The following is a 27,338-nucleotide window of genomic DNA, read 5'->3' as shown; positions in this document are numbered from 1 at the left end:
GATGCAGCTGTTGGCCAGTGGACACTCAGCTATCAGATAAAAGCCCCTTCCTCTAAGAGATTTCTCTAGCTGCTTTGAGTAGGGCATCCTAGACTTTAACTTTGTAAACTTCCTATTGCTATAAATTAAAGTCATTCAACTCTGCCCAGTTTCATTCCTTCTACCCTTAAAACTGCTGCTTTTCAGCTTTTGCCCATAGCCACAAAGAAGTCATAGTATGTCTACCAAGAAAACACAATTTTAGAATAGGTAGAACATTTCCAGTGCTTTCAGCCGTTATGTCGTAACTAATTTCAAAATCTCCACATTCTTGGTGATTTCATATTTCACAAATCTCAATTCCTGGTAGTAATTTCTCTGTTCCTGGAGTTTCTCTGGTTGCAAGAAACAGATTCACACATGCTAACTCAGGTAAGGAGGGTTTGTTGTGATCCAAAGCATATCCAAGGGTAAAAACAGGATTGGAAGAGCCAGCTTGAAAGTCCTTGTGGATTCAAGGCCGCCTCAGGAATGTCCGTGGGCCAGAGGTGGTGAAACGTCACTGGAGTGTTCTCAGCCCACGCCAGAGACGCGGCTCCTCGCTGTGCTCGTTGCCATGTGCGGTCTGTCTTCTTCCCCCAGGTACGTGGCTCCAGCACCCAGTGCTCAGTCGGCCTTTTCTCAACCTCCCCCTTCTGCTTGCTCAGAGTTTTTGTTTACATCAACATTAACTTACCGAATGGCCTCCATTATCCCTTCGGCCTTATTGCCTCTCTCTGTGCATACTTTCAGCTTCCTCTGTATTTCCCAGTTCAATTTCCAGAGAGCCAGAGTTTGTGATTTGCTTTGCCTCTATTGGAACTAAGATTTTTTTTTAACAACCAACAACACGTGGGTTAAATGTGCTGTGGTCTTGGGTCCATGATACAAATTATGGTCAGCCTTATATTAAGAACAGCCCTGGCCTCATCCCTCAGGAGAGCAGTTTCCCATGAGGGAGCTATGAAGCTGGTAAGAACCATCCTTATCATATTCAGTAAAACCCATATAGAGTTTAACTCTCACATACAGTTTATTTCCTTTTACACAGACCCTCCTCCCATGGCAAATACCTGAAATTCTGGGTAAAATATGACAAAAACCACTTTAATACCATCAGAGCAATAAGCTTCAGCTTGTATTACCTGTGGCCTAGCGTCATAATGAACCTGGGTCTCAACCCCTACACGTGAGACTGGGATTTTTGTGGCTACGTGAGGATCTGAAAGCGGTTTATAGTCAATGAGAAGTGAAGACTTAGAACAATGATTGTAGTGTAAAGCCAGCTTCTACAAAAAAAAACTACCCACCCTGGGACAGAGGACTTGATGTACAGTGCCCACCATCTGGAGAAGCTGTTCCAGACAAGAGATGGAAAAAAAAAAAAACGCTGAGCTATGCTTATGTGACAGCGCCACAAGAATTTATACTATCCATGTGGTCCAGGAAACCCAACTGACAAAGTCAGTCTGTACCATCAAATAGACAAGAGATAACAAGTGGTGAGGATGTGGAGAAAGGGAACACATGTGCACTGCTGATGGGAATGTAACCTGGTGTAGCCACTAGGGAAACAGTACGGAGATTCCTCAAAAAGTTAAAAACAGAACAATCATACGATCCCCACCAGTGGGTGTATTCCGAAGGGATTGATAACAGGCTATTGGAAAGATACCTGCCCTCCCATGTTCATTGCAGCATTATTCACAGTAGCCAAGGTGTGGAAACCACCTCTAAGTGTCCTTTCGCAGATGAATGGATAAAGAAGATCACAGTTGCGCGCGTGTGCGTGCACATACATGCACACACACGAATATTATTCAACCACAAGAAAGCAGGGAATTCTGCCATTTGTTACAGTATAAATGGAACTTGAGGATATACTAAGCAAAGTAAGTCAGAGAAAGACAACTGTATGAGCTCACTTATTATATAGAATCTAAAAAATTCAAACTCATAGATAACAGAGCAGTGGTTTCCAGGGGCAAGGGGTGTGGTGGGAGAAATGGGGAGATACTGGTCCAAGGGTATAAACTTTCAGTTATAAGATGAATAGTTCTGGGGATCTAATGTTCAGCACAATGATTATAATGTTGTTAACATTATCGTATTATATACCTGAAAGTTGCTAAGAGTAAATTCTAAATGTTCTCAGCACAGAAAAGAAATGGTAATTATGTGATGTGATGGAGGTGTTAGCTAATCATTTTGCAATATAGAAATGTGTCAAATCAACACTTCACATACCTTAAACTTATACAATGTTGTATGTCAAATACATCTCAATAATGCTGGGTGGGGGGGAAGCCTAACAGTGACCTGTGGAACATCTAGGAGGAACAGTAGGTCAAGCAAACAGCATCTATGCAAGCTGTGGCTTGTCCAGAAGTGGCAGGAGAAGCCACTGACATAGAAGCCACCCTGAAAGGAGAGCCAGAGGCAGCAGGAGCTGATGGGTTGGCTGGAGGCAGAGCTCTCAGGTAGTTACTGACTTCCACATGTTTGCAACGTGCAGCGTTTGAAGCAGAGCAGTGCAAAATGCTCATGGGATGAATATAGAAGCGAGTGCCCTGGGACATCTGGCAGGATGGCTCCGGATTACATTTTTAAAATACCAATAGTTACAAATAAAATGAATGGGCATTTATTACCCAGAAATTCTCATTGTCTCATTCCTTTCGATTTTTTTAATTTGCTGTAAAATATATGTATAACATAAAATTGGCTTGAAATAAACTAGACACAAGTATTGTAGGAATAGAAACACTTAATTAAATGTCTAGAATAGGCAAATTCATGGAAGTGGAAAGAATGTCAGAAGTCAAAAGGGGCTACTGGAGGGCTGAATGGGCAGTTATTGCTTAATAGTTACAGATTTCCTGTTTTGGATAATGAAACAGTTTTGGAACTAGATAGTGATGATGGTTGCACAATACTGGGAATGTAATTAATGTCACTGAATTGTACACTTAAAATGATTAATTACAATGGCAATGTTAATCCACTTTTTAAAAATATATAATTTAAAATAATTATGACATTATACAAGACTGCTGTAAAAAGTCACACAGTGTATATCAGTCTAAAATTTGAAAATGTTTTTGCTTAGCTAATACATTTTTCTGTCATATACACACAGGATAATAGCATATCTACTGTTCTGTAATTGTTTTATTTAACAACATAGTATGAACATCACATCTTCCCAGTTGATTATGTATTTGTGTCATTGTTTGTAATGTCTGTTGTGTTATTTCAGTGTTTGGATGTACCAAAAACTTTTAGTTGAAAATTGATTGAAAGATACATAGGTTCTTTCTAAACTTTCCTGTTATAAACAGTGGCGCAACTAAGAATGTTGCATGCAGATCTTTGGCGATCCTCTATTTAATCACTTGGAGTATATTCCGAGAAAGCCTGGCTCAAAGGTTCTGTGTGTGCGTACGCTTTCAACACAATCTCCTAGGAGTTTCATCTGTACAGTGCAACCAGTTCCCTGACTTCACATGAAAGTCGCCTCCTCTAAAGCAGAGATCTCCCAAGAAAGGACGGAATTAGAAGCTGCAGGCAATTATGACGAGTCAAGTGCCCATTTATATAATACCCTAACTCTGTCTACTAAAGTGAAAAAAAAAAACCCAAACCAAAAAAGATAGCAGAAATACACATCTAGACTGGAACTCAGAAAGGCCCTAGACTCTTACTATACCCCTCAAATAACTTTGTTGCGCCCCAAACAATTGTTTGCTAAACTAAAGGAAAATGCCAGGAGTCAGCAAATAACCACCTTGCCGATGCACGAACAACGTGGTCAGTGGAAAGTGAAGCAGAACTTGAAAACCCCTATTCTGTTCTCCCTCCTCAGTGGGGAGAGTCCTGACAGCATGATCAAACTAGGGGAAAGCCTGTTGTATCACCGAAGAGATGGGAAGATGAGGAAGAAAATGTTTAGCTAAATGTTCATTCTGCCCAGGACCACTGTGTTGTGCTTTTCCTTCATCAGAGCCAACTTGAGGGTCATATGGAGTAAAAAAAATTTTAGGAAGGACTTTGGTTATTCAGCTAAAGCCATCCCCAGGATGAGGTTACAATTTAAGTGAAGAGCGCCTTCATTTTGAGGAATCTTATGTTTACTCATTGTAAGAGAGAAAGGCAGGGGAAGGCAAAGAGAAGGGTTAGCTTACCAACCCCCCAAAAAAGGGAAGAAAAGAAAAATGAAAAGGAAAAAAAATTTTTTTTTTAAGTAGCATTAGCCTTTGCTCCCAGCCTTTATGAGAGGCATAAAGAACAGACTCCTTAGATCTGGAACAATTATGCTCTCATATTAATGACAAGATTGATAGTATTCTTCTTTAAAAAAGTCTGTTAGTAAGAAACTGTGGCCAAGAACTTACCTTGAAGACTATATGAAATAAAATAGGAAATGAGATTGTTTTAGCAAATGAACTGCTAAATAAATTGGAATTGGAAGTTCAGTATTAAAAATTAACAGTTTACTCAAGGAACACTGACTCTGGAAGACAATTATAAAGATATGGAACATCTCAGGGAAAACAATCCTCCCTTTGCCTCAAGTAAGAGTAACCTAAATGTTCATTAAGGGAAGAGAAACTTGACCCAGATGAAGTAAAACTGAGGAATCTGCACTGTCACAAAGAAGTTCCCCAAAGAACAAAGGAATATTGTACTAAAGAAAAGCCACATGTCACTTCTAACAAGTTCAGCGGTATTCCTGCATATATGAAATCTTGCTTAACCTGTTGTCAAATTAATGATGCTGTTAAAGAGAAACAATCCCCTTTAAAATAGCACCCAAAGTAATAAAATATTTGGGAATAAATCTAACCAAGGAGGTGACACAATTATACGCAGAAAACGATAAACCACTGATGAAGGAAATTAAATAAGACTTTACAAAATGGAAAGATATCCCATGATCTTGGATTGGAAGAATCAATATTGTTAAAATGGTCACACTGCCCAAGGCAATCTACAGATTTAATGCAATCCCTCCCTATCCAATTACCCAGGACATATTTCACAGAACTAGAACAAATCATAATAAAATTTATATGGAACCATCAAAGACCTAGAATTGCTAAAGCATTACTGAAGAGAAAGAAAGAGGCTGGAGGAATAACTCACCCAGACATCAGACAATACTATAGAGCTACAGTCATCAAGACAGCATGATATTTATACCAAAACAGACATATAGACCAATGGAACAGAATAGAGAGCCCAGAAATGAACCCACAAACTTTTGGTCAACTCATCTTCAACAAAGGAGGCAAGAATATACAATGGAATAAAGACAGTCTCTTCAGCAAATGGTGTTGGGAAAACTGGACAGCAGCATGTAAAACAATGAAGCTAGAACACACCCTTACACCATATACAAAAATCAACTCAAAATGGATTAAAGACTTAAACATAAGACAAGATACAATAAGCCTCCTAGAGGAAAACATAGGCAAAACATTATCTGACATACATTTCAAAAATTTTCTCCTAGAAGAAATAAAAGCAAGAATAAACAAATGGGACCTAATGAAACTTACAAGCTTCTGCAGAGCAAAGGAAACCAGAAATAAAACAAGAAGAAAACCTATGGAATGGGAGAAAATTTTTGCAAGTGAAACCGACAAAGGCTTGATCTCCAAAATATATAAGCAGCTCATACGAGTCAATAAGAAAAAAATAAACAACCCAATCCAAAAATGGGCAGAAGACCTAAACAAGCAACTCTCCAAGGAAGACATACAAATGATCAAAAGGCACATGAAAAAATGCTCAATATCACTAATTATCAGAGAAATGCAAATCAAAACTACAATGAGGTATCACCTCACACCAGTCAGAATGGCTGTCATTCAAAAATCCAAAAATGACAAATGCTGGAGAGGCTGTGGAGAAAGGGGAACCCTCCTACACTGCTGGTGGGAATGCAGTTTGGTGCAGCCACTATGGAAAACAGTGTGGAGATTCCTCAAAAGACTAGGAATAGACTTACCATATGACCCAGGAATCCCACTCCTGGGCTTGTACCCAGAAGGAAATCTACTTCAGGATGACACCTGCACCCCAATGTTCATAGCAGCACTATTTACAATAGCCAAAACATGGAAACAGCCTAAATGTCCATCAGCAGGTGACTGGACAAAGAAGAGGTGGTATATTTATACAATGGAATACTACTCAGCCATAAAAACCGACAACATAATGCCATTTGCAGCAACATGGATGCTCCTGGAGAATGTCATTCTAAGTGAAGTAAGCCAGAAAGAGAAAGAAAAATACCATATGAGATCGCTCATATGTGGAATCTAAAAAACAAAAACAAACAAACAAACAAAAACAAAGCATAAATACAGGACAGAAATAGACTCATGGACAGAGAATACAGACTTGTGGTTACCGGGGGGGGGGGGGGGCGGGGTAGAGGGTGGGAAGGGATAGACTGGGATTTCAAAATTGTAGAATAGATAAACACTGTATAGCACAGGGAAATATACACAAAATGTTATGATAAATCACAGAGAAAAAAATGTGACAATGATTGTGTTTGTGTCCATGAATGACTGAAAAATTGTGCTGAACACTGGAATTTGACACAACACTGTAAAATGATTATGAATCAATAAAAAATGTAAAAAAAAATAATGCTGTTAAAGAAATCAACAAGGCAGTAGTTGGTAAACATAAGAGCCCGTATTAACCAAAAAAGTCTATGAGTTCTGTGGCCAGAAATCTCTACCATGTATTTATTGATAAAGAAATAAAGGATACCAAAGGTCATTATTTTATAGTGGAAGTTGATGTAAAGGCGTTCACAGCTTTGAAGATTAACAAGAGGGCTCATGTGATACTGAATGTTTTATGACACTGACAGAGGCTATCAGAGATCTGAGAGGGGAACACTTACCAATTATGTTACAACCTAAGGCGCTCGTGAACTTTTGAACTGATCATCAGGTTTAGAGACTGTTCCTATAATCTCCTTATGTGTGTGTGTGTGTATTTTTTTTAGCTTTTTCTTTTTGTCTTATTTCTTATAAAATAAACCATTTTGATGAAGCAGATATATTTTAAAATTTACTTCATTTGATCAAATATTGAACCACCTACCCTATGAGCCTCTGTGCATAATGCAACTAAAAAATGTTTATGTCTACTTTTTTGTGTTTAGTGGACAGCACTGCAGACTTAATAAGATGAGTACCGATATAGTACTGGAAGGAAGGCATCAAGAAGATGAGAAGGATACCCAGGCCCTTTGGAATTAAAAAGGTCATTAGAGTTTAACTTCTATCAATCGCCTTTCAGTCTTCAGGCCAACTTCTTAGAAGTTGGATCTGGAGGCAGCTTGTCCATCTGATTATTCCGTTTTTCCTTATGTCATTAGGGAAGAGCTTGCCTGAAAGGCATTCAGTATAAGACAGACTGCAAACTTCAACCTGAAGTGAAGTTGTAATGAAAGTCCTGAGACAGAAATGATAACGTGTGAGCAGGTTGATAGTAGCCACATGAAATGAGTGGCTGGATTGTTAGAACTTGGCTATGTTTGTCTTCTGGGCCTGGGGAGACTGGTCTGCCTATGCTGCATCATCTGCTTGACAGGTTTATCCCTGTAGCAGAGAAAAAAATGTGTCTCACCAGGCCCTGTGGCCTGGTTAACACCATCACTGTGATAACCACACAGTACATTATGGACACTGTGTACAAGGGGGAAAAAAGTAACATTGACCTGATCAGTTGTCAAGAGCATATGCAACATCTAACCATCATGCTGGGCAATCTAGATCTCTGTAATACGGGCCATTCTTGGGAAAAATCACTGGTCTGTTGAGGAGAAATTGAACCTTAGTAGACCAACCAGCAAAGTTCTCTAAAGAAAGTAACACAATTAATTACAGAAACAGGGACGATCTTAAACATAGTATTTAGATTTCTGTCTTAGTCGCCTTTGGAAGTGCTTGCTGAACTCACAACTGTGTCCCCTTTTCCGGGGACAGCTTTGTCTCCATTTGGTAGGCTCACGGGATGGGCCTGTAGCAGCTGCGTCTGCCTCATGTGACTCCAAACTAAGGATACAACAGATTGGAGCAGGAGTGGTGCCAAATCCAGACAGGATCTTTTGAACTCTGTCCCAGAAGTGTGAGTGAGTACCAACATGCTGGCAGCTGGGGTAGCTCTACAGAGAGATCTACAGACTCTTGGTGTTGAAATTTTGTCCTAGGGTAGTGCTGGTATAATCCTGATATTGGATCCTAGTCACTCTGGCCACAAATGGAGGTCTGTACACGTCCTTTGTAAAGCAGATGGGCAAAATACAGAGGCTGTAAGAGAAAAACATGCAAAAGGAGAAGAAATAGATGGCTAAAATTCCTGCTGCAGCTAAAATTCCAGAAAACTTGTGGTTAGCTCTAATAAGCTGCCAAACTGCTAAGTTCCAGTTGACTTGAAAGTTTCTTTATTTAGACAATGAGTCATGACCACATACTTTGTTTTACTTCAGTAAAACTTAGATATAATCACAGATTAGCCAACCCATCCAAAGTTCACCATCTTTCTGAGCACAGGGATAACACTCTACCATCTACTTGAAAGCATTACCTAGGATCTGGTGGACCAAATCAAGTTGGCCAGAAAGAAGAGGCATCAACTATCTCCACTTAGCAGTCCTCAGCCCATCAGGGGAGAGGCTTATTTCAGCCAGTAGCCACTTCCGCGTATACACATCAGTACTTGACCCACTTAAGCTTCATCATAATTGCCTGACAATATGCCAATCTTGGTTAAACCTGTATGAGGGAGATGAATGTTGATAAAAGATACACATGAACAAAATCACTGGTCTCACTTTAAACGAATGACCATTGCCTTCAAGTGGCACCATAGTTCTGCCTGCCAACTCCACTCCATCCCCCTCTTCACTCTTTCACTGAATTGGATAACTAATTAAATGACTTAGTCCTATATATTGCTTCTGAGACTCTAACATCTCTTACCCCTTCTTTCGCTCTCAGTAGAAGACCTTTCTTTCCACTTGACTGTAAAAATGGAAGCATTTAGAAGAGAATGTCTTCACAAGTTTTCACCACCTCAGCAACCAGCCAGGCTTCACTGTACCCATACACTCTGGCTATCTCCTTGTTAGTGTGAATAAATAGCATTCCTCTCCATGAGGCCAGCATCCACACTGTGTGCCTGATCCCATCATCAGCTCCTCCCCCCTTGGTTAAGAACATACTTTGTCAAATGCTCACCCCCACGAGGGCTCATAAGTGCTGCTGCTTAAGTGAAGTGGGAGAGTCATAGAATAGTAATTCGGATAACTTTGGGCCCCCACAAGAAACAGAGGAAAACAATGGCATAGTACACATGTAAAAACCCTACCATTATCACTCCTATGCCACGTCTGTGTTTTTAACTAGCAATTAAAGCTCCATAAAATCATAGAAATCTCTTAAGTTTCCATCATCAGAGACTGAAGAAATGTGTAGGTTGATGGGAAGTTCTGCTTCCTCTTCCACAAAATTATTTACAGTCAATGAATACTTAGTTTTGGCAACTTATTTGCCAAACCCTTCTGGTACTCGGCCCTGTCTGAGTTCAATTTACTTTTTTAAAACTACTGTTTTATTTATTTATTTTTTTACTGAAGTACATCCTTTAGTGTTCTTTCGGCCTGGCTGTATAAGATAATTCTTTCTGGAGTTATCTCTATTTCATGCACATTTAGCTGGGTATAGAATTTTCTCTCAGCTCTTCGAGGGCATTATATCATGGTTTTCTGACATCTTTTGCCTGTTGATCCTGGATTGACCATCTGGCTTTTCTATTTTATTGTTTTCTTTTAATATTTCCCTTTCTTCTCTCTCTTTCTTTCCCATCTCCTGGCAGGTCACTGTGAAACAGTCGTTGGAACTAAAATAGTTTGTTTTTAACTCTGCACAGGACACACTGATTTTTCTAATCCAAGGAGTTATGTCTTTAATTCTGCAAAAATCTCCTGCATTTTGAATATTCCTCTTACTTATTTCTTTTCTTTTCCTGATTATAATGTACCTGTTAGGTATGTGCTGGACACCCTTATTCTGTCTTTCATGTCTTTAATTCCCTTCATTATTTTTCCAACATGTTCTATCTTTGCACTAAATTTTGTATGATTTCTTCAGAGGTATTTCTGGTTTATTAATTTTCTCTTCAGCTGTGTCTAATCTGCTATAAAACCTATCCATTAAGTTTTTAATCTTAACTGTTATTAATCTCTTTAAATGTCTATAAATTCAAGTGGGTTATTTTCTTTTTAGTCTTCCTTTTCACCATCTATTTTAACTAACATATTCTTTAACATTTTAGTTATATATTTTACAATTTCTGTCATAATTTTTATTATCGTCAATTCTTGAGATTGCTAATCTCATTTTTTGGTCTGCTAATTCTCCTTCATGATAGACTTTTAATTATGAGCTTAGCTTCCAGAAGGTATGTTTATTTTTAACTGTGTTGCCTTGTACACTGAATTCTGGACATATTGCTACAGAATTGTTTATATCTTCTCCACGAGGCTCCGGGATAATAATAGTAGGAAGAAGAGGAGGAGAATGGGTATTAGCAACAACAAGGAACATTCTTTGAGCTTTTATAATTTTCCACACATTGTTTTTTTCATTCATTTGTTCTGTTTTTTAGCTTCCACATGTAAGTGATACCATGTAATATTTGTCTTTCTCTGTCTGACTTATTTCCCTAAGCATAATATCCTCCAGGTCAATCCATGTTGTTGAAAATGGCAAAATTTCATTCTTTTTATGGCTGAGTAGTATTCCATTGTGTGTTATACACAAACACACACACACACACCCCACATCTTCTTTATGCAATCACCTGTTGTTGGACACTTAGGTTGCTTCCATATCTATTGTAAATCATGCTGTTGTGACCATTTGATTGCATGTATCTTTTTGAATTCATGTTTCATTTTCTTCAGTTATATAGCCAGGAGTGGAATTTCTGGATCAGGCATTGTTCTATAAACTTTATTTTATTTTTTAAACATTTTTTATTGATTTATAATCATTTTACAATGTTGTGTCAAATTCCAGTGTTCAGCACAATTTTTCAGTCATTCATGGACATATACACACTCATTGTCACATTTTTTTTTCTGTGAGTTATCATAACATTTTGTGTATATTTCCCTGTGCTATACAGTGTAATCTTGTTCATCTATTCTGCAATTTTGAAATCCCAGTCTATCCTTCCCACCCTCCACCCCCCTGGTAACCACAAGTCTGTATTCTCTGTCTGTGAGTCTATTTCTGTCCTGTATTTATGCTTTGTTTTTGTTTGTTTGTTTGTTTTTGTTTTTGCTTTTTAGATTCCACATATGAGCGATCTCTTTCTGGCTTACTTCACTTAGAATGACATTCTCCAGGAGCATCCATGTTGCTGCAAATGGCATTATGTTGTTGGTTTTTATGGCTGAGTAGTATTCCATTGTATAAATATACCACCTCTTCTTTATCCAGTCACCTGCTGATGGACATTTAGGCTGTTTCCATGTTTTGGCTATTGTAAATAGTGCTGCTATGAACATTGGGTTGCAGGTGTCATCCTGAAGTAGATTTCCTTCTGGATACAAGCCCAGGAGTGGGATTCCTGGGTCATATGGTAAGTCTATTCCTAGTCTTTTGAGCAATCTCCACATCTATAAACTTTATTTTAATGAACCTGATACCCCCAATAACTATATATGTAATATTAGCAGTATAACAGTGTACTATAACACATACATACACACAGACACACCTGTTATCTCCATTTTTACTGATTAAAAAACTGAGGGGCGGGGAGGTTAAATAGATTATGCAAGGTCACAAAACTATAGCAGAGCCAGAATTAGAACCTCAATTTGGTTCCAGAGCGCATAATGCTAAGTGCTATGACATTTCTTAGACACATTGCTGTGTGGGGAGAATAAATTCAGATTCCTCTCCTGTGTCCTGTACCTGCCTTGTGCTATGTATAGTTGGGATTTTCATTTTCTGTGGAGAATTTTTTTTTCAAGCCAGAGGTTGGGCAAAGACCACGTATTCTTAATTTTCCTTGGGGTAGTAGGTAGAGTTTTTCTAGTCTCTATTTCCAGCACTGAATAGTACTGTGGCACTTCTGGATTCATGCACAGATATGAAGTTTGGCTTTATACCTCGCCAAGGATCAAATCCAGGTCACGGGTATTGAAACACCTCTTTGGACTGCTGTATTTCTAACATAGCATTCACAATTTTGACTTTAATTTCCATTTTTATTTTTAACACCTGGGAACGTGCTTTCATTTCTCTTTATCTCTTGTATTGATTGTTTTTTTTTCCTGGTGTACAGCATAATGTTTCAGTCATACATATACATACATACATTCATTTTCATAATTTTTCATTATAGATTACTATTAGGTATTGAATATAGTTTCCTGTGCTGTACAGTGTAAACTTGTTGTTTACCTATTGTATATACAGTAGTTAATATTTGCAAAACTTGAACTCCCAATTTATCCCTTCCCATCTCTTTTCCTATCAGTAACCATAAGTTTGTTTTCTACATCTGTGAGTCTGTTTCTGTTTTGTGACTAAGTTCATTTGTGTGATTCTTTATTGTTTTCATCTTCCTCTTTAAGTTCGGTTTTGCAGCTAAACATCTGTGTTAGATACATTTTACCCACTGTTCTGATGTGCTTCTAGCTGGAGGTTGGCCATTTACTCACCACATTAGGTCATATTTGTGGGGAAATCCTCTTGTTTCCTCATGTTTAAACAAGAAAAATGACCAAATCAGAATAAAGTACGGAAGAGGAATACAAAGAAGATGCAAGGAATAACAGTAAGAAGTAGAACTAGTAAGATATGTTTAATCTAATTAATTATTGATATTGTAGTTGTGACTCTTAATGTAATTGTAGGAAAGGCAGAGTGAAAATTATTCCTAAAATACAGTATACAGGGTCTAAAACAACTGTGAGAATAAAATTAATAAAAACCTGAATCGTATTTCAGGTGATTTAAAAGAAACTTAGAACTTTTGTTTAGATCATTGACCTTTCATTAATACAAAATTTTAACAATGTTTATGACCTTCCACCCTGCTCCATAAGACACTTAGGACATCTTTATTACTTTTTATTTTTTTTCCAATTTTAATGTAAAGACATGTCCTATTTCACTGTTGACTGTTTTAAAAAACAGAACTAATTACCAAAGAGAGAACTGTATATACAAAATATCATGGTGTTAAAGTTTTTTCTCTTTAATTATACTCTTTTCTTCAGAACATGTCTCAGCTTTATGATTATTAACATGTGTGTATTGGGAGCCATGTCAAATATTTGAGATTTCCCAATTCATGGACTTTGGTTTCTTGTTTAGTGATTTACTTTGGCAGGTCACGAAAAATTCGTAACTCTTTACAGAGATAGATGATGCAGTGGGAATTGAATACATTTCAGTTTTTTCCCTAGTGTTCCCATATAAAAATTGACTTGAATCTTTTTCAACGTTTTTTTAGTCCTTATAATTCGCTTACTTTTATTTTGTTCAAATGCCTTATGAAATCCTGCATCCACAATGCATGGAGCAGGAGAAAGGAATTTTTTCATAATTCTTTACTTGTCCAATTTAGGTGTTTCTCCGAGGCAGACTATTGATTACTTAGCTTTTGTTAGGCCAAAAAAGTTCAGCTCCAGCACATTCTAGAGTGTGTCTAAGTTACTCAGATATCTCAATGGCAGTTGTGTTTAGGCATTTGCAGTGGAAAAAAATACATAGTTAAAGATTTCTCGTGCAAATTTAACTGCTTTGTTTGGTTAGTTACTCATTTATTGCCCTTTCCCCATCTTGGTCTCATCATGTCTGAAGGGCTAGTTCCATTTTCCTTGTTTACTATTTCCCCTCTTATCCCTGGAGTTGAAAGGCCAAGTGAACAAACACAGGGTTTGTTTTATTCCCAATCAGCCACGGAGCAGTCATTTTCCTGCAGAATAATTGGCTCAGGGAAGAAAAGACAGAAAACAAAACAAGTTCATCATGTGCAGCTTGGTCTGGCTACGCCCCTTCTCAGAAACTAGCCTGGGTAAGAACTGTTGAGAGTAAGTGTTCTTTTAAGGAATAAATTAGGAAGTGGTAATAAAGAAATTTTAATTTGTTGCCTTATACAAAAGAATTGTGCTTTGACAGTGTTTCCAGAGTGCTTTTCCCCCCTCATTTTCCTAACAGTAAGTAAAGCTCTGTTTTGTTGTGCTATGCCAAATATGTGGGTGGACACTGCTAAGATCAATCTATTTTTCAGATGTTTCCAAATACTTTTATGTTTTGTATTGAAGACCTAATGACAAAATGTTTCTGCTTTTTCCCAACCAACTTTTATTGTGTAGATACAACAACAGAATATCGGAAAATAGTAAAATTTGCTTCTGTACTAGCTGAGGGAGAATTGTCTGAAGATTTTGATATTCAAATCTAAAAGAATTTAATTTTGCGATGATAAAAACTGAAAAAATTGTCTGTTTATTTGCAAACATTTGGGCAAAATTACTTTCCCATGTGATCTTTCTTTCTTTCTTTCTTTCTTTCTTTCTTTCTTTCTCTCTATTTGCAGTTTGTTTCCTCAGTTATTCAGGGACTTCTGAATTCAGAAAACTCATATAAATTGCTTCATTCTTTCTGTGTATTAGAATCAAGTTTCAAGTCGTTTGAGTCTGGATTGTTATCCTATGGCCTAACTTTTTTGATAAAAGTTGTTCAATTCAATCTGGAAGGTACATATCAAAAGAAAATACTTCATTGAGATTGCTTCTAATGGACATAATTGATTACTTAGATAAAATTAAGTGATCAGAATTTTTATGTTAATTTGATTTGCTCTGGGATTTCTATTTAAGTGTAAAGAACAAAAATTATTATTAACTATATGAGATATAATTCAATTACTCTATTTATGTAGTTGAATTCCTCTTATAAAATGTCAAAAATGAGAAATATATTACAGGTTCTGTAATTATATCTTTCCCATTGTAAAACTCTTATTGTAAAACTGTGATAATAGTTCACTCTACTTCCCCAGCATTACTTATCTCCCAGATAGCTCACAGTGAGTATATCTGATGTAAAATTTTACAATCATGATTACTAAAATAATATTTTAAATCCATTTTTTGCAGTTCTCTTTGTATTTCTTTTTCAAAGTTGAAGTATAGTCATTTTATAATGTTCATGTACAGTCAGTTTATGGTGTACAGCATATTACGGTCATACACATACATACATATATTTATTTTCATATTTTTTTCATTAGAGGTTACTACAAGGTATTGAATATAGTTCCCTGTGCTCTACAGTATAAACTTGTTGTTTATCTATTGTATATAGTAGTTAGTATCTGTAAATCTTGAACTCCCAATCTTTCCTCAAAATATGATCAGGTTTTTTCTTATTGCTAGCTTATGCTCCCACATGTTTACTTTGTCTTTGTTTAACTAACAGGCTAAATGCATATGAAGCAGAAAACTGTGTATCAACAAACTCAAGCACTTTTGTGCAAGAATTTTCTTAAGAAATGGAGGATGAAAAGAGAGAGCTCATTGGTATGTTCAAAAGTTTGCCTCTTTCCATAGTTAGCAGTATGTTTTTATTTCATTGCCTAATGATTCTCTTATTTTATATTTTAAGTAGAAGACTGCATTTATTGATTTTGAATTTGTCTCTAGCTATGCTTGTTGAATTGAGAGATTCACAGCAATCTTTGAAAAAATAATGTAGAATTGCAAAGACAAAGTAGTACTCATATTTTTGTAAAAAGGAGAGTAACTGAAAATTTAATTATATGGTATGTTGTAGCAACTATTAAAGCTACTATCATGGGCAGTGGAGTCAAGAACTATTAAAAATAGTGTCTGGCAGAAATAGAGGAATTTTAATTTGGGAAATTTATTATCAAGGCCATACATTTTTTGCACAGAGATTATTTCCAAGAATAATGACCAAGCAACACCACTGATTGTCAGCTTGTATTAAAGCCACTAGTCTCAATGGCTTAACATAGAACAGCCATTTATTTTTCATTCTTCACTGTCTAAGTAAGGTTGGCGGTAAAAGTGACGTGGATTGGGTAGGTGGAGGAATCTTCTCCATATAGTCATTGAGGAACCCAGGCTCCTTCATGTAGAGACTATGTCATCTCACTAGACTTTGGGGACAATCTTTGGATCCTCTGCATCCAGCCAGATCAGGAAGTAGAAAGACTGAGATAGAGAGAATATGGAAGGTTTCACAGGGTTCCTTTAGCCAGGCCTGGAAACGGTGCATATCATTTCTCCCCACATCCCATTAGCCAGAACACAAGCATTTGGTCCCAGTTAATTTCTGGAGGCTCAGAATGTAGTCTAGCATTGTGCCAAGCAGGAATATATTACTAATATTTGTGAACCACTAGACCTCTACCATTCAGTGCCTTCTCATTTTCTTAGACTTCCAATACAAAGATATAATCACTGACAAAAATGTTGCTATTTGCCACCATGAGCTCTATCTGGGATACTCTATGTCTTATAGACCCTGGAGTCAGATGCCCATGCATACAGAGATTCTCAGACTGTTAGTTTCTTTTACGGCTTCTGCAGTAGTTCATGATTTAGTACAAAAGGTTAGTTATAATATTAGAGAATGACATATGCGACAACTATCTCAGTGTGTATCTTTCATTGGCTTCCTTTGCTCTGAAGAGTAGAGAGCACAGAGAAGCCAACCATACGGCAAAACTGGAATTTGTCTTTAATAGTTCTTTGGTGTTGACTGAGCTCTTTAAGGGAATACAACCTAACTTTGTTCTCTTTTTCTATAGGAATGGGGGTTCCCAATACTTGTAGGACTTTATATGGGCACATTTTTATTTTTCAAAGAAAATGTGCATTTTCCTGAAATACCTTCCCAGGATCTGGGAAGGGTAGATAAATTTAATAGCTCTTCTATGAACCTTATATATACACCGATCTCTAATATAACCCAGCAGATTATGAATAAAACGGCATTTGCTCCCTTTTTGAGAGGTAGGTGTGCTAATGGCAAAAAAGTATTAGTGATTGTATTTTATATATTTTTGATAAAATGTATACATGTTTAATTTGAAGTTATAGCTAGCCATTGTGCTGATTATCTAGGCATTAACATAGCATACAAATTTAGTTAGCTTTTTCTTTCTCTCATGACAATTAGCCTTTTAAGCCCTTTTAGCTTGATGGGGTTCCAACTTAGGGAAGCCTACATTTCTATTGAAGTTTAACTAAAACAATATTTATAATTTCAGATTTGCAGCATATTGTCTAGGAATATGCCACTGGTGGCTGTGGGCATTTTTAACAGGGAAATATAATGATTAAGATTTACAACACAGGAAAACCATATAAATAAAAGAAAGTAGGTCATGGTTATAAAAACAATAATTTCAGAGCTATGAAAAGTAAGGATAGATAATCTAAGATTTTCTGTCTGCATATCATATAATTTATAAACATTTTTAAAGGTCTTCATTCTAAATGAGGCCTTTAACTGATAAAACCAAAATATATATTTCCCTCATGGACAGGTTGGGTGCAGTCTAACTATTTACTCTTTAATCCTTGATTTCTAACAGGTAAAATTGTGGCTGTTAAAAATAGTCACTTTGTGATCTTGGTTCCTGCATAAGATAAATTCCATATGAAGTGCCTTTGCTTTAATAAATCTAAAATCTGGAGTCCTCTGACTGCAAAATAACTACTACAATTACCTCTATTTTTATACCCTAATTCTCTTAACAGATTTATCATGGCATATTTTTTTATACCTAAAACTTGCCTTAATACTTGTCGTTATTAAAATAAAACACTCAATTCTCATGAATGTCTCCTGATTTTAAATCTGAAACAAAAAAAGTTCCTTTTTTTTCCCTTTTGGGATAAGTTTAGTTTAAAGGGAAAGCAATTTTAGTTTAATTCTAATGGAATATATGTGATGACAAAGTTGGATGTTGTATTCTGTTTTGGTGAAATGCTAACAGTCCTCTGTGTCTATTTTTTACCTTGCAATTCTCAGGAAGAAGAATCACTGGGGTACCAAATCAAAAATACATGGATAAAATGCTTCTAGACGATTTCCCATATGCAGTGGGAGTCATCTTTAATGACACTTTCTCTTATAAGTTAGAATTTTATCAGGGATATGGCCTTACAATTTTGAAGGAAGATCTTTACCCAGGTGACTTTCCATATGAAATATCATTATGGCATTTTTCATGTTCTTAACATAAGGAGTAGGTTGGGATGGGCAACAGAGATACTTTTGATGGCATGAGAAAATAAACATTTCATTGCTGAACTTATTCCAAGGTCAATCATATCTTCCCACTAAAGGATGCTCTTAAACAACCATTGTGCCATCCAACAGATATACAGTGAATTCACAAGTGCATTTTCAAAGGATGCAGGGTTGATGAAGACAGATAGGTCCCAGCCTCAAGTGAGATTCTAGTTTAGCAGGAAAGGCAACCAGTGAACAAATAGTTAATGACCAATGCAAGGAAAAGTGCTTGGGGTCTTAGACGAGGGGTTTCTAATGAACTGTGGGATTAGAGAAGTCCTGCCTGGAGAAGTGGTATTTGAATGAACACTGGAAGGGATAGCATGTGTGAGGTACAGAGGGCATTGCATTTCAGATAGCAGAAGGGCCAGTGTGGGGGACCCTGAGGTGAAGAGGGGCATCTGTTAGCAGATATGGAAGAAGAGCTGTACGGTATAGCAGAACAGAGCATACAGAAAGGAACATGCTGGAAGAATGAGGTTGAAGTTACTCAAGGGCTAGATCCTGCGATGTCTTGAAAACCCAAGGCAATGGAGAGCCATCAAGGTACTTTAATCATGGCAGAGACATGGTTAGATTTCTAAGCCTAAGGGAGCACTCTAGATATAGCCCAGAGAATGGATTGCAGAGGAGTCAGGCAGTGAAAAGTACTAGTGAGCTGATGGTGGCTTAAACCAGAGGGGAGATGCTTTTAATTATGATGGCAAGGGAAGACCTTTGTGATGAGTTTATTTGTGAAAAGAGATCAGGATGGAGGGAAGGAGAAAGCCATAGATCCATCTGGAGGAAGAGCATTTGAACACGAAGAAAGTGCTAGTACTCTAGTGTGTTTGGTGTTTTGAGGCACAGCAAGGAGTCCAGTGTAGTACAAGCAGAGTGTTTGCTTTCATCTTCTTTTATTTTCTAAGACTTTCTATGCATGCCATGTTTTCCACAAATAAAATTGTTGTATTAAGAACTTTCATTTGCCTCTTTTTTTCTGTGTGGTTGAAGTTCTTCCTGGTGGAGCATCCTCTAGATATTTTTCTCTTGGATTCTTGTGTCTTATTTTCCAGTTGCCTTCATCCCATAATATTGATTATGCTTTTCTTTGTGCTTATAGCTCAGTGTGGGGATATAGCTAATGAATTTTCATGTTCACTGGCCAAATACTGGGCTACCGGATTCCTGACTTTGCAAACTGCGATTAATGCTGCTATTATACAAGTAAGAAAAGTTCTAATAATTAATGTGAACTAATTCCAGAGGCATCAAGGTTTTGACAAAAGATAGTGTCTACTCAGGTTTTATTATGTTTACATAATGAAGTAGGCATCCAAATGCTGAAATTGAAATTTAGGCAAAGGAGCACATTACTTTTTAAAAAAAAAACTTAAAAATTTTAAGTAATTATAGAATGTCAGAAAGTTACAAAAACAATGTACAGGGAGGTCCATGTGCCCTTCATCTAGTTTTTCGTAAAACTAACATCTTGCACAACAACAGAACAGGATTAAAACCGGGGAATGAACTTTGGTATGATCTTCAGAGCTTATTCAGATTTCACCAGTTTCTATAATTTAATGATTTTGTTTGTTTGAACCTTTCTTTAGATCACAACAGATCACTATGTGATGGAGGAGTTGATGTCAGTTACTGCTATAAATATGAAGACATTACCCTTTATTTTTAAAGAGAACCTTCACAATGAGATGTTTATTTTCTATTGCTTGGTTTACTTCTCCCCATTTATATATTTTTTATCACTCAATGTTACAAAAGAGAGAAAAAAGTATAAGGATTTGATGAAAATGATGGGTCTACAAGATTCAGCATTCTGGTGAGTGACTGATTCAAGTAGTGCAAACGAATAAACAGAGAAATTCAAAAGCAGTAAAAAAAGTGTTTCTGTTTCAGAACATCATGATTTAAACTTGCTGTGATGACTACTTTGTTGTTATTCTGACTTTTTGATTCAGTCTTTGTTAAACTTTGCTATGCAAAATAGCAACTATAATTTGTTGCGCATTTTTTCTGCACCATAAGTGTGTTAAGCTAATGCTGTGATAGAGGTACCATTAAAATCACAGAGAATAAGAGTGACCTAATGTCAAATGGATGCTGTGTGCTAGAGTGGGGACTCCACTCCAGGTCCCTTGATTGCAGCTCTCCTGCTTGGTCTGCCCATAGTTATCACTTGATTTCTCCATACTTCCTCATATTGAAAAAGTATGATCCTGTATTAGCTAGCTTACGTTCAGAGATTTGATCACCAGGGATATATTTTTTGGAGCAACTAAATACCATATGTTGGAGTTCACATAGCCTATATAATGTGACCAGCATGTGCAATACATAGGCTGGCATATAGGAAAGACTTAATAAGAGCATTTTATATTGATATATTTATATCATATCTTGCCCCATTCCACAAATGATTTAAATTTAAAGTGATTTTGAAATAAACATATATTTAAATATTTACTATGTATGTATATATGTATCTGTGTATATTTGTATTATAATAAAAACAAATAATTGAGGAGTAGAAACAAAGATTTAGCAAACTAATAAATGGGTAAGATTAACAGATAGATATGCAAATCATATAAGCTCTAAGTTTCCAAGAGGCAGAGAATTCTTGTACTGTCTAGGAAAAGAAAAGAAAAATAGTCTGTTTGTTTTACCTGGAAAGAAAACTAGCATTTTTCTAATGTTGAATCCTGGAAGATATTTCTCCATATACTCTCCATGTCAAGACACTTGTCTTTATGGATGTGGTACTATCTGGAATGGACGAGGAACTATTTATTAAACAATCCATTGCAAGACACATGTTCCCCGAAATAAAATTATGGTCTAGGAAATTTACAATTTTCTATAAAGTATATTTTATTAACAGAGAGAGTTTTAATTCTAATATGCCTGAATTGTGAAATAGAAAAAGAGGAACTGAGTCTTGAGATTAAGAAAAAAAAAACAGTGGAGCCTTGGGAATTACAAAGAAATGGATAAAGTTTGTCAGGAGGGAAGAGAGGAACTACGTAAAAACAACCAAGGCTTGTTCTGTGGAACAGTGTCCCTGCAGTCAGTCACTTCAGACCATGTAGGCACAAGCCACCTCTAGATAAAAATCAGAAAGGCACTGGACATTTAGATATGTGTTCATTCTCAGGATAAATGCTTCTTAGTATGCATTAACCTGAAATTTAGCAAAATGAATATAAGTCATTAAAACTAAAAAGGAAAAGAATTCTGAAATGTTCTTGTAAGAGCAGAGTGTCTGCTGGAAATACGTTTTTTGGCACCTCCCCCCCTTTTTTTCACTAATGCAATAAATGTGAAATGTAATCAGTATTTATTCAAGTGTGGTGTCTGAATTGCTGTCTTTTGATCCTGAAGGTTCTCATGGTTTTATCTTCCCCATCACACCCCCAGCTCCCGGCAGTGAGTTCCTTTTTCTAGGTAATAGTTGAATTTCCTTCGTTTGTAGTTCCACTATCCTATGGTTTTCCAGTTCTGACGTATGGTAGTTCCCTTTTGCGCCCAGGAAGTGAATTCTGCAGAGTGTGGTATTATTTTCCAAAAACACAGATGTTCTAAGAATCTGAATAGTTGTAATTACATAAAAATTTAAAAAGTCAGATAAGCAATAATTAAACATGTTCTATGGAAACATATTGATGCAAGTTCCTAGTTTTAATACTTCTGCTGTTTTCTTCAGCTGTTGAATTCTAATTCGGCAGTTTTATGCAGAGGAAACAGCTCTGGACTGAGCGAAAAGCTGCAGCTGCTGCATTAGCTTTGTTGGTGGTGTACTTTGTTGACTCTGAGTAGGCCCATTGCCTAGTAATAGGAACTGCAGTTTACTCATCTGTAAAATGAGAAGCTGGGCTAAAACACCCCTACGCTTGTTAGATCTAAGATTGACTGGTATTTCTAATAACCACCTCATAAAAATGTGAACTCTAGCACATTTAAAGCAGAACAGTGTGAGCACTTACAGGTGTACCATAGTGCAGCCCAGTTTAAATAAAGAAATCATGACTAGGAATAGCAAGAATGGAATGGGCTCAGTGCAGTTATGGGATTTTAATTCTCTACTGCTAGGAAGAGTGGAGGTGCTTCTGGCTGAGATCCTCAAGAGTGGTCAAATTATTACCTGCCCCCAGTCCACAGGTATTTGATTGATCAGCAGCTGTTAAGTTTCTTCTAATTCTGTAATTAGAACACTTAGGTAATATGTAATACATAGTTAAGCTGAACATGCAAAATGCTTATCCCCTTTAATTCAGCAATTTCACCCTAGAGAAATTTTCTTATACTCTCCCCTCAAAAACAGAAGTACAAGAATATTCTTAGCAACGTTGCATTAGAAATAAAAATTGGAAACCACCTAATTGTCCATGGGCAGGAGAACACTGTTTTATTCATACAATGAAATATTATACAGCAGTGTATAATATTGTATATGTTGCTGATAAAGGCAATTTGCAGAAGAATATATACAAGAGTATACTGTTTATGCAATGTTCATATTGTTTGTATGATGTATGAATACAGAGCTGATACCTAGCCATGGCACCAGCACAGCCATGCCAGTGTAATATTAGTAACATTTTAGTTGTTTATCTAGGTAGCAGGTACAAAGATAATCACTGAATTATACTTTAGGTAGTGTTTTATGTTTTAAATGTTCTATGAGGAAAGTTAAAATAACTGAAATAATTTTTGTCTTTGTTTAGGCTCTCCTGGGGTTTACTGTATGCAGGCTTCATCTTCATTACTTCCGTAGTCATTGCACTCACCATAACATCCACCCAAATTATAGTCATGACGGGCTTCATGGTTATATTTGCTCTGTTTTTCATATATGGCTTATCTTTGGTAAGTTCATGCATTTATTGCCATTCTCTCCGCTTTAGGTCTTAGTCATGTGTTGCAAAAAGTAATGTCTCAGAAGGCTGCTACAACAGCTTCTTTCCTGTGGTGTGTGTGTTTGCTTGAGAAAGTCTTTATGAGAAAATGATGTAATTTAAATAAAATTGGACTTCTTTTTGCATAAAGGTCTGAATTAATGAAATAATGCATCAAAAAGAAACAAACTATTTTAACGCTAAAAATATCCAAGGCTTTTCTAGATGATTCATATGGATGTTTTTAAGGGCTGGACTCATCTTTTTTCCCCAAAGGTTCCTGGTCACGTGGTAGCTTTTCACATCTCTTTTCCCTCTAACATCGCATTTTGCTCTGACTTCCCATGTCACCCACCGCTTCCTTCTCTGACCAAGACCCTCTGATTTCTCCCACTTTGCAGAGTGTTTTCTGCTCTTTGGCAATACATTAATTTAGTTTCTGTCAGTCCTTCCAAGCCTGCATTTCTATCGTTCCTCAGCTCTCCCTGCAGTTTTTCCCCCACTCTTTCCTCAACAACAAAAGCCCACCATATGAGTAGGGTAAATAAGGATTCTCTTTACAACGAGGTGGAGAGAAGACTGAGCGTAATCATACCTTAATATTGTTCATCATTGTCTCCCTTATAAATATTTATGTTATGGTATTAAGATCCTTATTTTATCACACTACCAGTGACTCTCAGAGAACTCAATCTGTGTAACAGCTAGATGTCATCTCTCTCTTTCAGATAGCTTTGGCATTCCTGATGAGTGTGTTGTTAAAGAAAACTGTCCTCACCAGTTTGGTCGTGTTTCTCCTCACTCTCTTCTGGGGAGGTGTGGGAATCACTGCATTTTATGAAGAACTTCCTTCACCTTGGGAGTGGATTTTCAGTATTTGTAGCCCCTTTGCCTTCACTGCTGGAATTAAGCAGGTAAGATCATAGTTAATTGGTTTATTATTGAGCTTTTAAAAGAACTAGACACTTTATGATCTTCATAATCAATACTTTTAAATTAAGAGCTTTTATTCTGAACAATTCTACTCCGAAGCTAGATTTGAAAATGTTATTGTTACACTGTAGAAAAATTGTCATCTCACAAAGAAACTTGAAGAGGAAAATCTTCTAGATTTTCCTGTCTCAGATGTATTTTCATTTTGAAGTACTTTATTTTTTTTCCCATATGAAAATATCTACCTTTCTTTTTCATCACATAATGAAAACATTCTGCTAGTTCATTAAAAATGGTTACATAACCGCTTCTCGAACCGTCAAATATGAAAAACTTTCAAGACATAATTTCACAATTTAACAAATAACTTTAAGTGAGTTGAAGTACTCACGACTAGATCAAGAAATAGAATGTGGACACAACCCCAGAAGTATTTCAAAACACTCCTTCCTCCTAAATGGTAAAAGTTTTATAATCACCTCCTTGCTTTTAATTATCACTTACGTATGTGTTCCTAAATATAATTTAGAGTATCTTCATCTTCATAGTTACTTTCAAATATTTTTCCTTATTGATTGCATTTCTTTACTTTTGCACCAGCAGTGTTTCAGAGTTTCATTTGCTCCAAATCTTCACCAGTATTTTGTATTGTTAGGCTTTGAAATTGTAGCCATCCTGGTGGTTATGGCATGCTATGCCATTGTGGTGTTAATTTGCATTTTCCTGTTTACTGATGAAGTTGAATACCTTTTCATATGCTTAATGGCTTTTTTGGGGGGGTTATTTATTTATTTTTCATCTTTTTCATTTTTAACATTTTTTTAATTTAATTACATTTTACAGTGTTGTGTCAAATTCCAGTGTAGAGCACAATTTTTCAGTTATACATGAATATACATATATTCATTGTCACATTTTTTTTCGCTGTGAGCTACCACAAAGTCTTCTATATATTTCCTTGTGCTCTACAGTATAATCTTGTTTATCTATTCTGCATATGCCTGTCACTATCTACAAATTTTGAAATCCCAGTCTGTCCCTTCCCACCCCCTGCCCCCTTGGCAACCACAAGTTTGTATTCTGTCCATGAGTCTGTTTCTGTTTTGTATTTGTGTTCTTTTTTTTTTTTTTTTGGATTCCACATATGAGTGATCTCATATGGTATTTTTCTCTCTCTTTCTGGCTCACTTCACTTAGAATGACATTCTCTAGGAAGATCCATGTTGCTGCAAATGGCAGCTTAACAGCTTTTTAGATTTTCTGTTTTATAAATTGCCTATCCAAGTCCGGATTCCCCACTTTTAAAATGAGTTTTCTATCTTTTCCTTATGACTTTGTACTCACACATGCTGGATGTGAGGCATTTTTCAGTTATTTGCTGCTGTCATTTTTACTCTTGGTGCCCTAATGGTGCTTTCAATGACCAGAGGCTCTTATTGATAAAGTCCATTTTGTTAAGCTTTTATGTAGAGTGCTTTGTATTTTTAAGAAAGCATCGTATACCCCACGATTATAAAGATAGTCTCCTGTGTTTTATTCTGAAAACTGGATTGATTCAGCTTTTATATTTAGATATAAAATCCATTTCAAAATAACTTTTGTGTATCTATAGGTAGAGGCAGTATTAATTTCTCTACATATTCAGTTGCTTCAGTTCCATTTATTGAAAACCATCCTTTCCCCAAGTGAATTCCAGTATTTCCTGTGTCACAACTGAACCAATCATGTACTGACGCGTCTGTCTATCCTGGCACTGTTGCCACACTGGTTTTGTTTTGCCTTATAATATGTCTTGATATCTGGCACAAACAAGTTTACCACTTTTTCTTTTGTAAGAGAGTCTTTTCTATTCTAGGTTCTTTGAGATCATGTAAATTTTAGAATTCACTTAAGTTATATACGTACACGGTACACGGGCTCAAAGCTGTTGAGATTTTTGGTGCAGTTGAATTTGTCAGTCAGTTTGTGCGAAAACTGACACCTTTTTTTGGTCAGAACATAATTTATTTTCACATACATTTTCCTTTAATAACCGTTTTAGTTTTCTGTATAGTATCCTGCGCATTTTTGTTTGATTTATCCCAGAGTTTTTGATACTTTTGATGCCATTAAAAGTAGCATTTATGTTTAAATTCCTATTTGTAAATGTTGCTAATGTAGAGAGGTGCAGCTGATTTCTGTACATTGGTGTTGAATCCAGTATTCTTGCTATATTTTTTTTTTGTTAAATCTAGTCTTTTTCTGGGCTTTTTTTGTGGGATTTCCTTATGTATAATGTTGTTGTTTAAAATTAATGATGATTTATTTTTTCCTTTTGTAGTCCTTAGGTCATTTATTTATTTTGCTTGCCTTACTGCACAGATCAGAACCTTTGGGACTATGTTGAATAGAAATGCAGACTAAAAAAGTTCAACATTTCACAATTAAGCATGATTTTTGGTGTTGATCTGCCTACACTAAATTCACCAGATTAAGGAAGACCTCTTATCTTCTTAGTTTGTAGAGACTTTCTTTGTTATAAGTGTGCACTGCATTTTATCAAATGCTTTTTCTACATCTATTAGATTAATTACATTATTTCTGCTTCAGTCTGCTTTGAGTTGAATTACATTGATTGATCTTCGTATATCGACCCAGCTTTGAATTCCTGGAATAAACTCAACGTTGTCATGAATTGTTAACATTTTAACATAAATTGAAAAATTGTGGAGTGTCTAGGGTGAGGAACTGGACTTGGGAGCTGGGTTTCCAGTATTCTGATTACAGCTTTGTGACTCCTATGTAATTTTGACTTCATCTAGTTAAGCTACTCAACTTCTCTGTGCCTCTGTTTCATCATGTGTAAATACAGATTGAAAACAGTAAGTCCTACCTCATAGGGTTATGATGAAGATTAAGCGAAATCATACAAAAATCACTTAGAACACTGCCTAGAACATGGTAGCTCTTATTACGTGGCAAAACTATAAACAGAAATCTTTACTTACAGTGAAAACTAGGAAGAGATAAGTTCTCTTATCATTATCCTAATAAGAAACTTCGAAGAATCCTTCATATTCTTTCCAAAATTTGTATTCCTTTGTTGCATGAAGTAGATATTTTG

The 27,338-nt window shown here is 36.3% G+C and overlaps 1 protein-coding gene and 1 pseudogene across 3 annotated transcripts in view; both read left to right on the top strand.

Moving 5' to 3' along the window:
* Window positions 1-278: 278 nt before the first annotated feature.
* On the top strand, window positions 279-6,789 carry LOC102544632 (SKA complex subunit 1-like; annotated as a pseudogene).
* A 454-nt stretch (window positions 6,790-7,243) lies between these two features.
* Window positions 7,244-27,338, top strand: part of ABCA6 (ATP binding cassette subfamily A member 6) — a 59,091-nt gene continuing 38,996 nt past the window's right edge. Inside the window, exons 1-11 of one of the 3 annotated variants that reach the window (XM_072939486.1) lie at window positions 7,244-7,308; window positions 8,034-8,179; window positions 11,405-11,697; window positions 14,031-14,148; window positions 15,558-15,658; window positions 16,915-17,119; window positions 18,144-18,305; window positions 19,510-19,613; window positions 20,000-20,226; window positions 23,132-23,273; window positions 24,031-24,216. In XM_072939486.1, coding sequence (XP_072795587.1) covers window positions 15,563-15,658; window positions 16,915-17,119; window positions 18,144-18,305; window positions 19,510-19,613; window positions 20,000-20,226; window positions 23,132-23,273; window positions 24,031-24,216 — 1,122 coding nt within the window. In that variant the 5' untranslated portion in view covers window positions 7,244-7,308; window positions 8,034-8,179; window positions 11,405-11,697; window positions 14,031-14,148; window positions 15,558-15,562. Of the gene's footprint in view, window positions 7,309-8,033; window positions 8,180-11,404; window positions 11,698-14,030; window positions 14,291-15,557; window positions 15,659-16,914; window positions 17,120-18,143; window positions 18,306-19,509; window positions 19,614-19,999; window positions 20,227-23,131; window positions 23,274-24,030; window positions 24,217-27,338 lie in introns of those variants that run through there. The other 2 variants (XM_072939487.1, XM_072939485.1) reach the window with 2 other exon arrangements.

Source organism: Vicugna pacos, chromosome 16, assembly GCF_048564905.1.
Source record: "Vicugna pacos chromosome 16, VicPac4, whole genome shotgun sequence".
NCBI lineage: Eukaryota > Metazoa > Chordata > Mammalia > Artiodactyla > Camelidae > Vicugna > Vicugna pacos.
The sequence above is the reverse complement of the archived record's forward strand: the minus strand, read 5'-3'. Positions and strand labels throughout refer to the sequence as shown.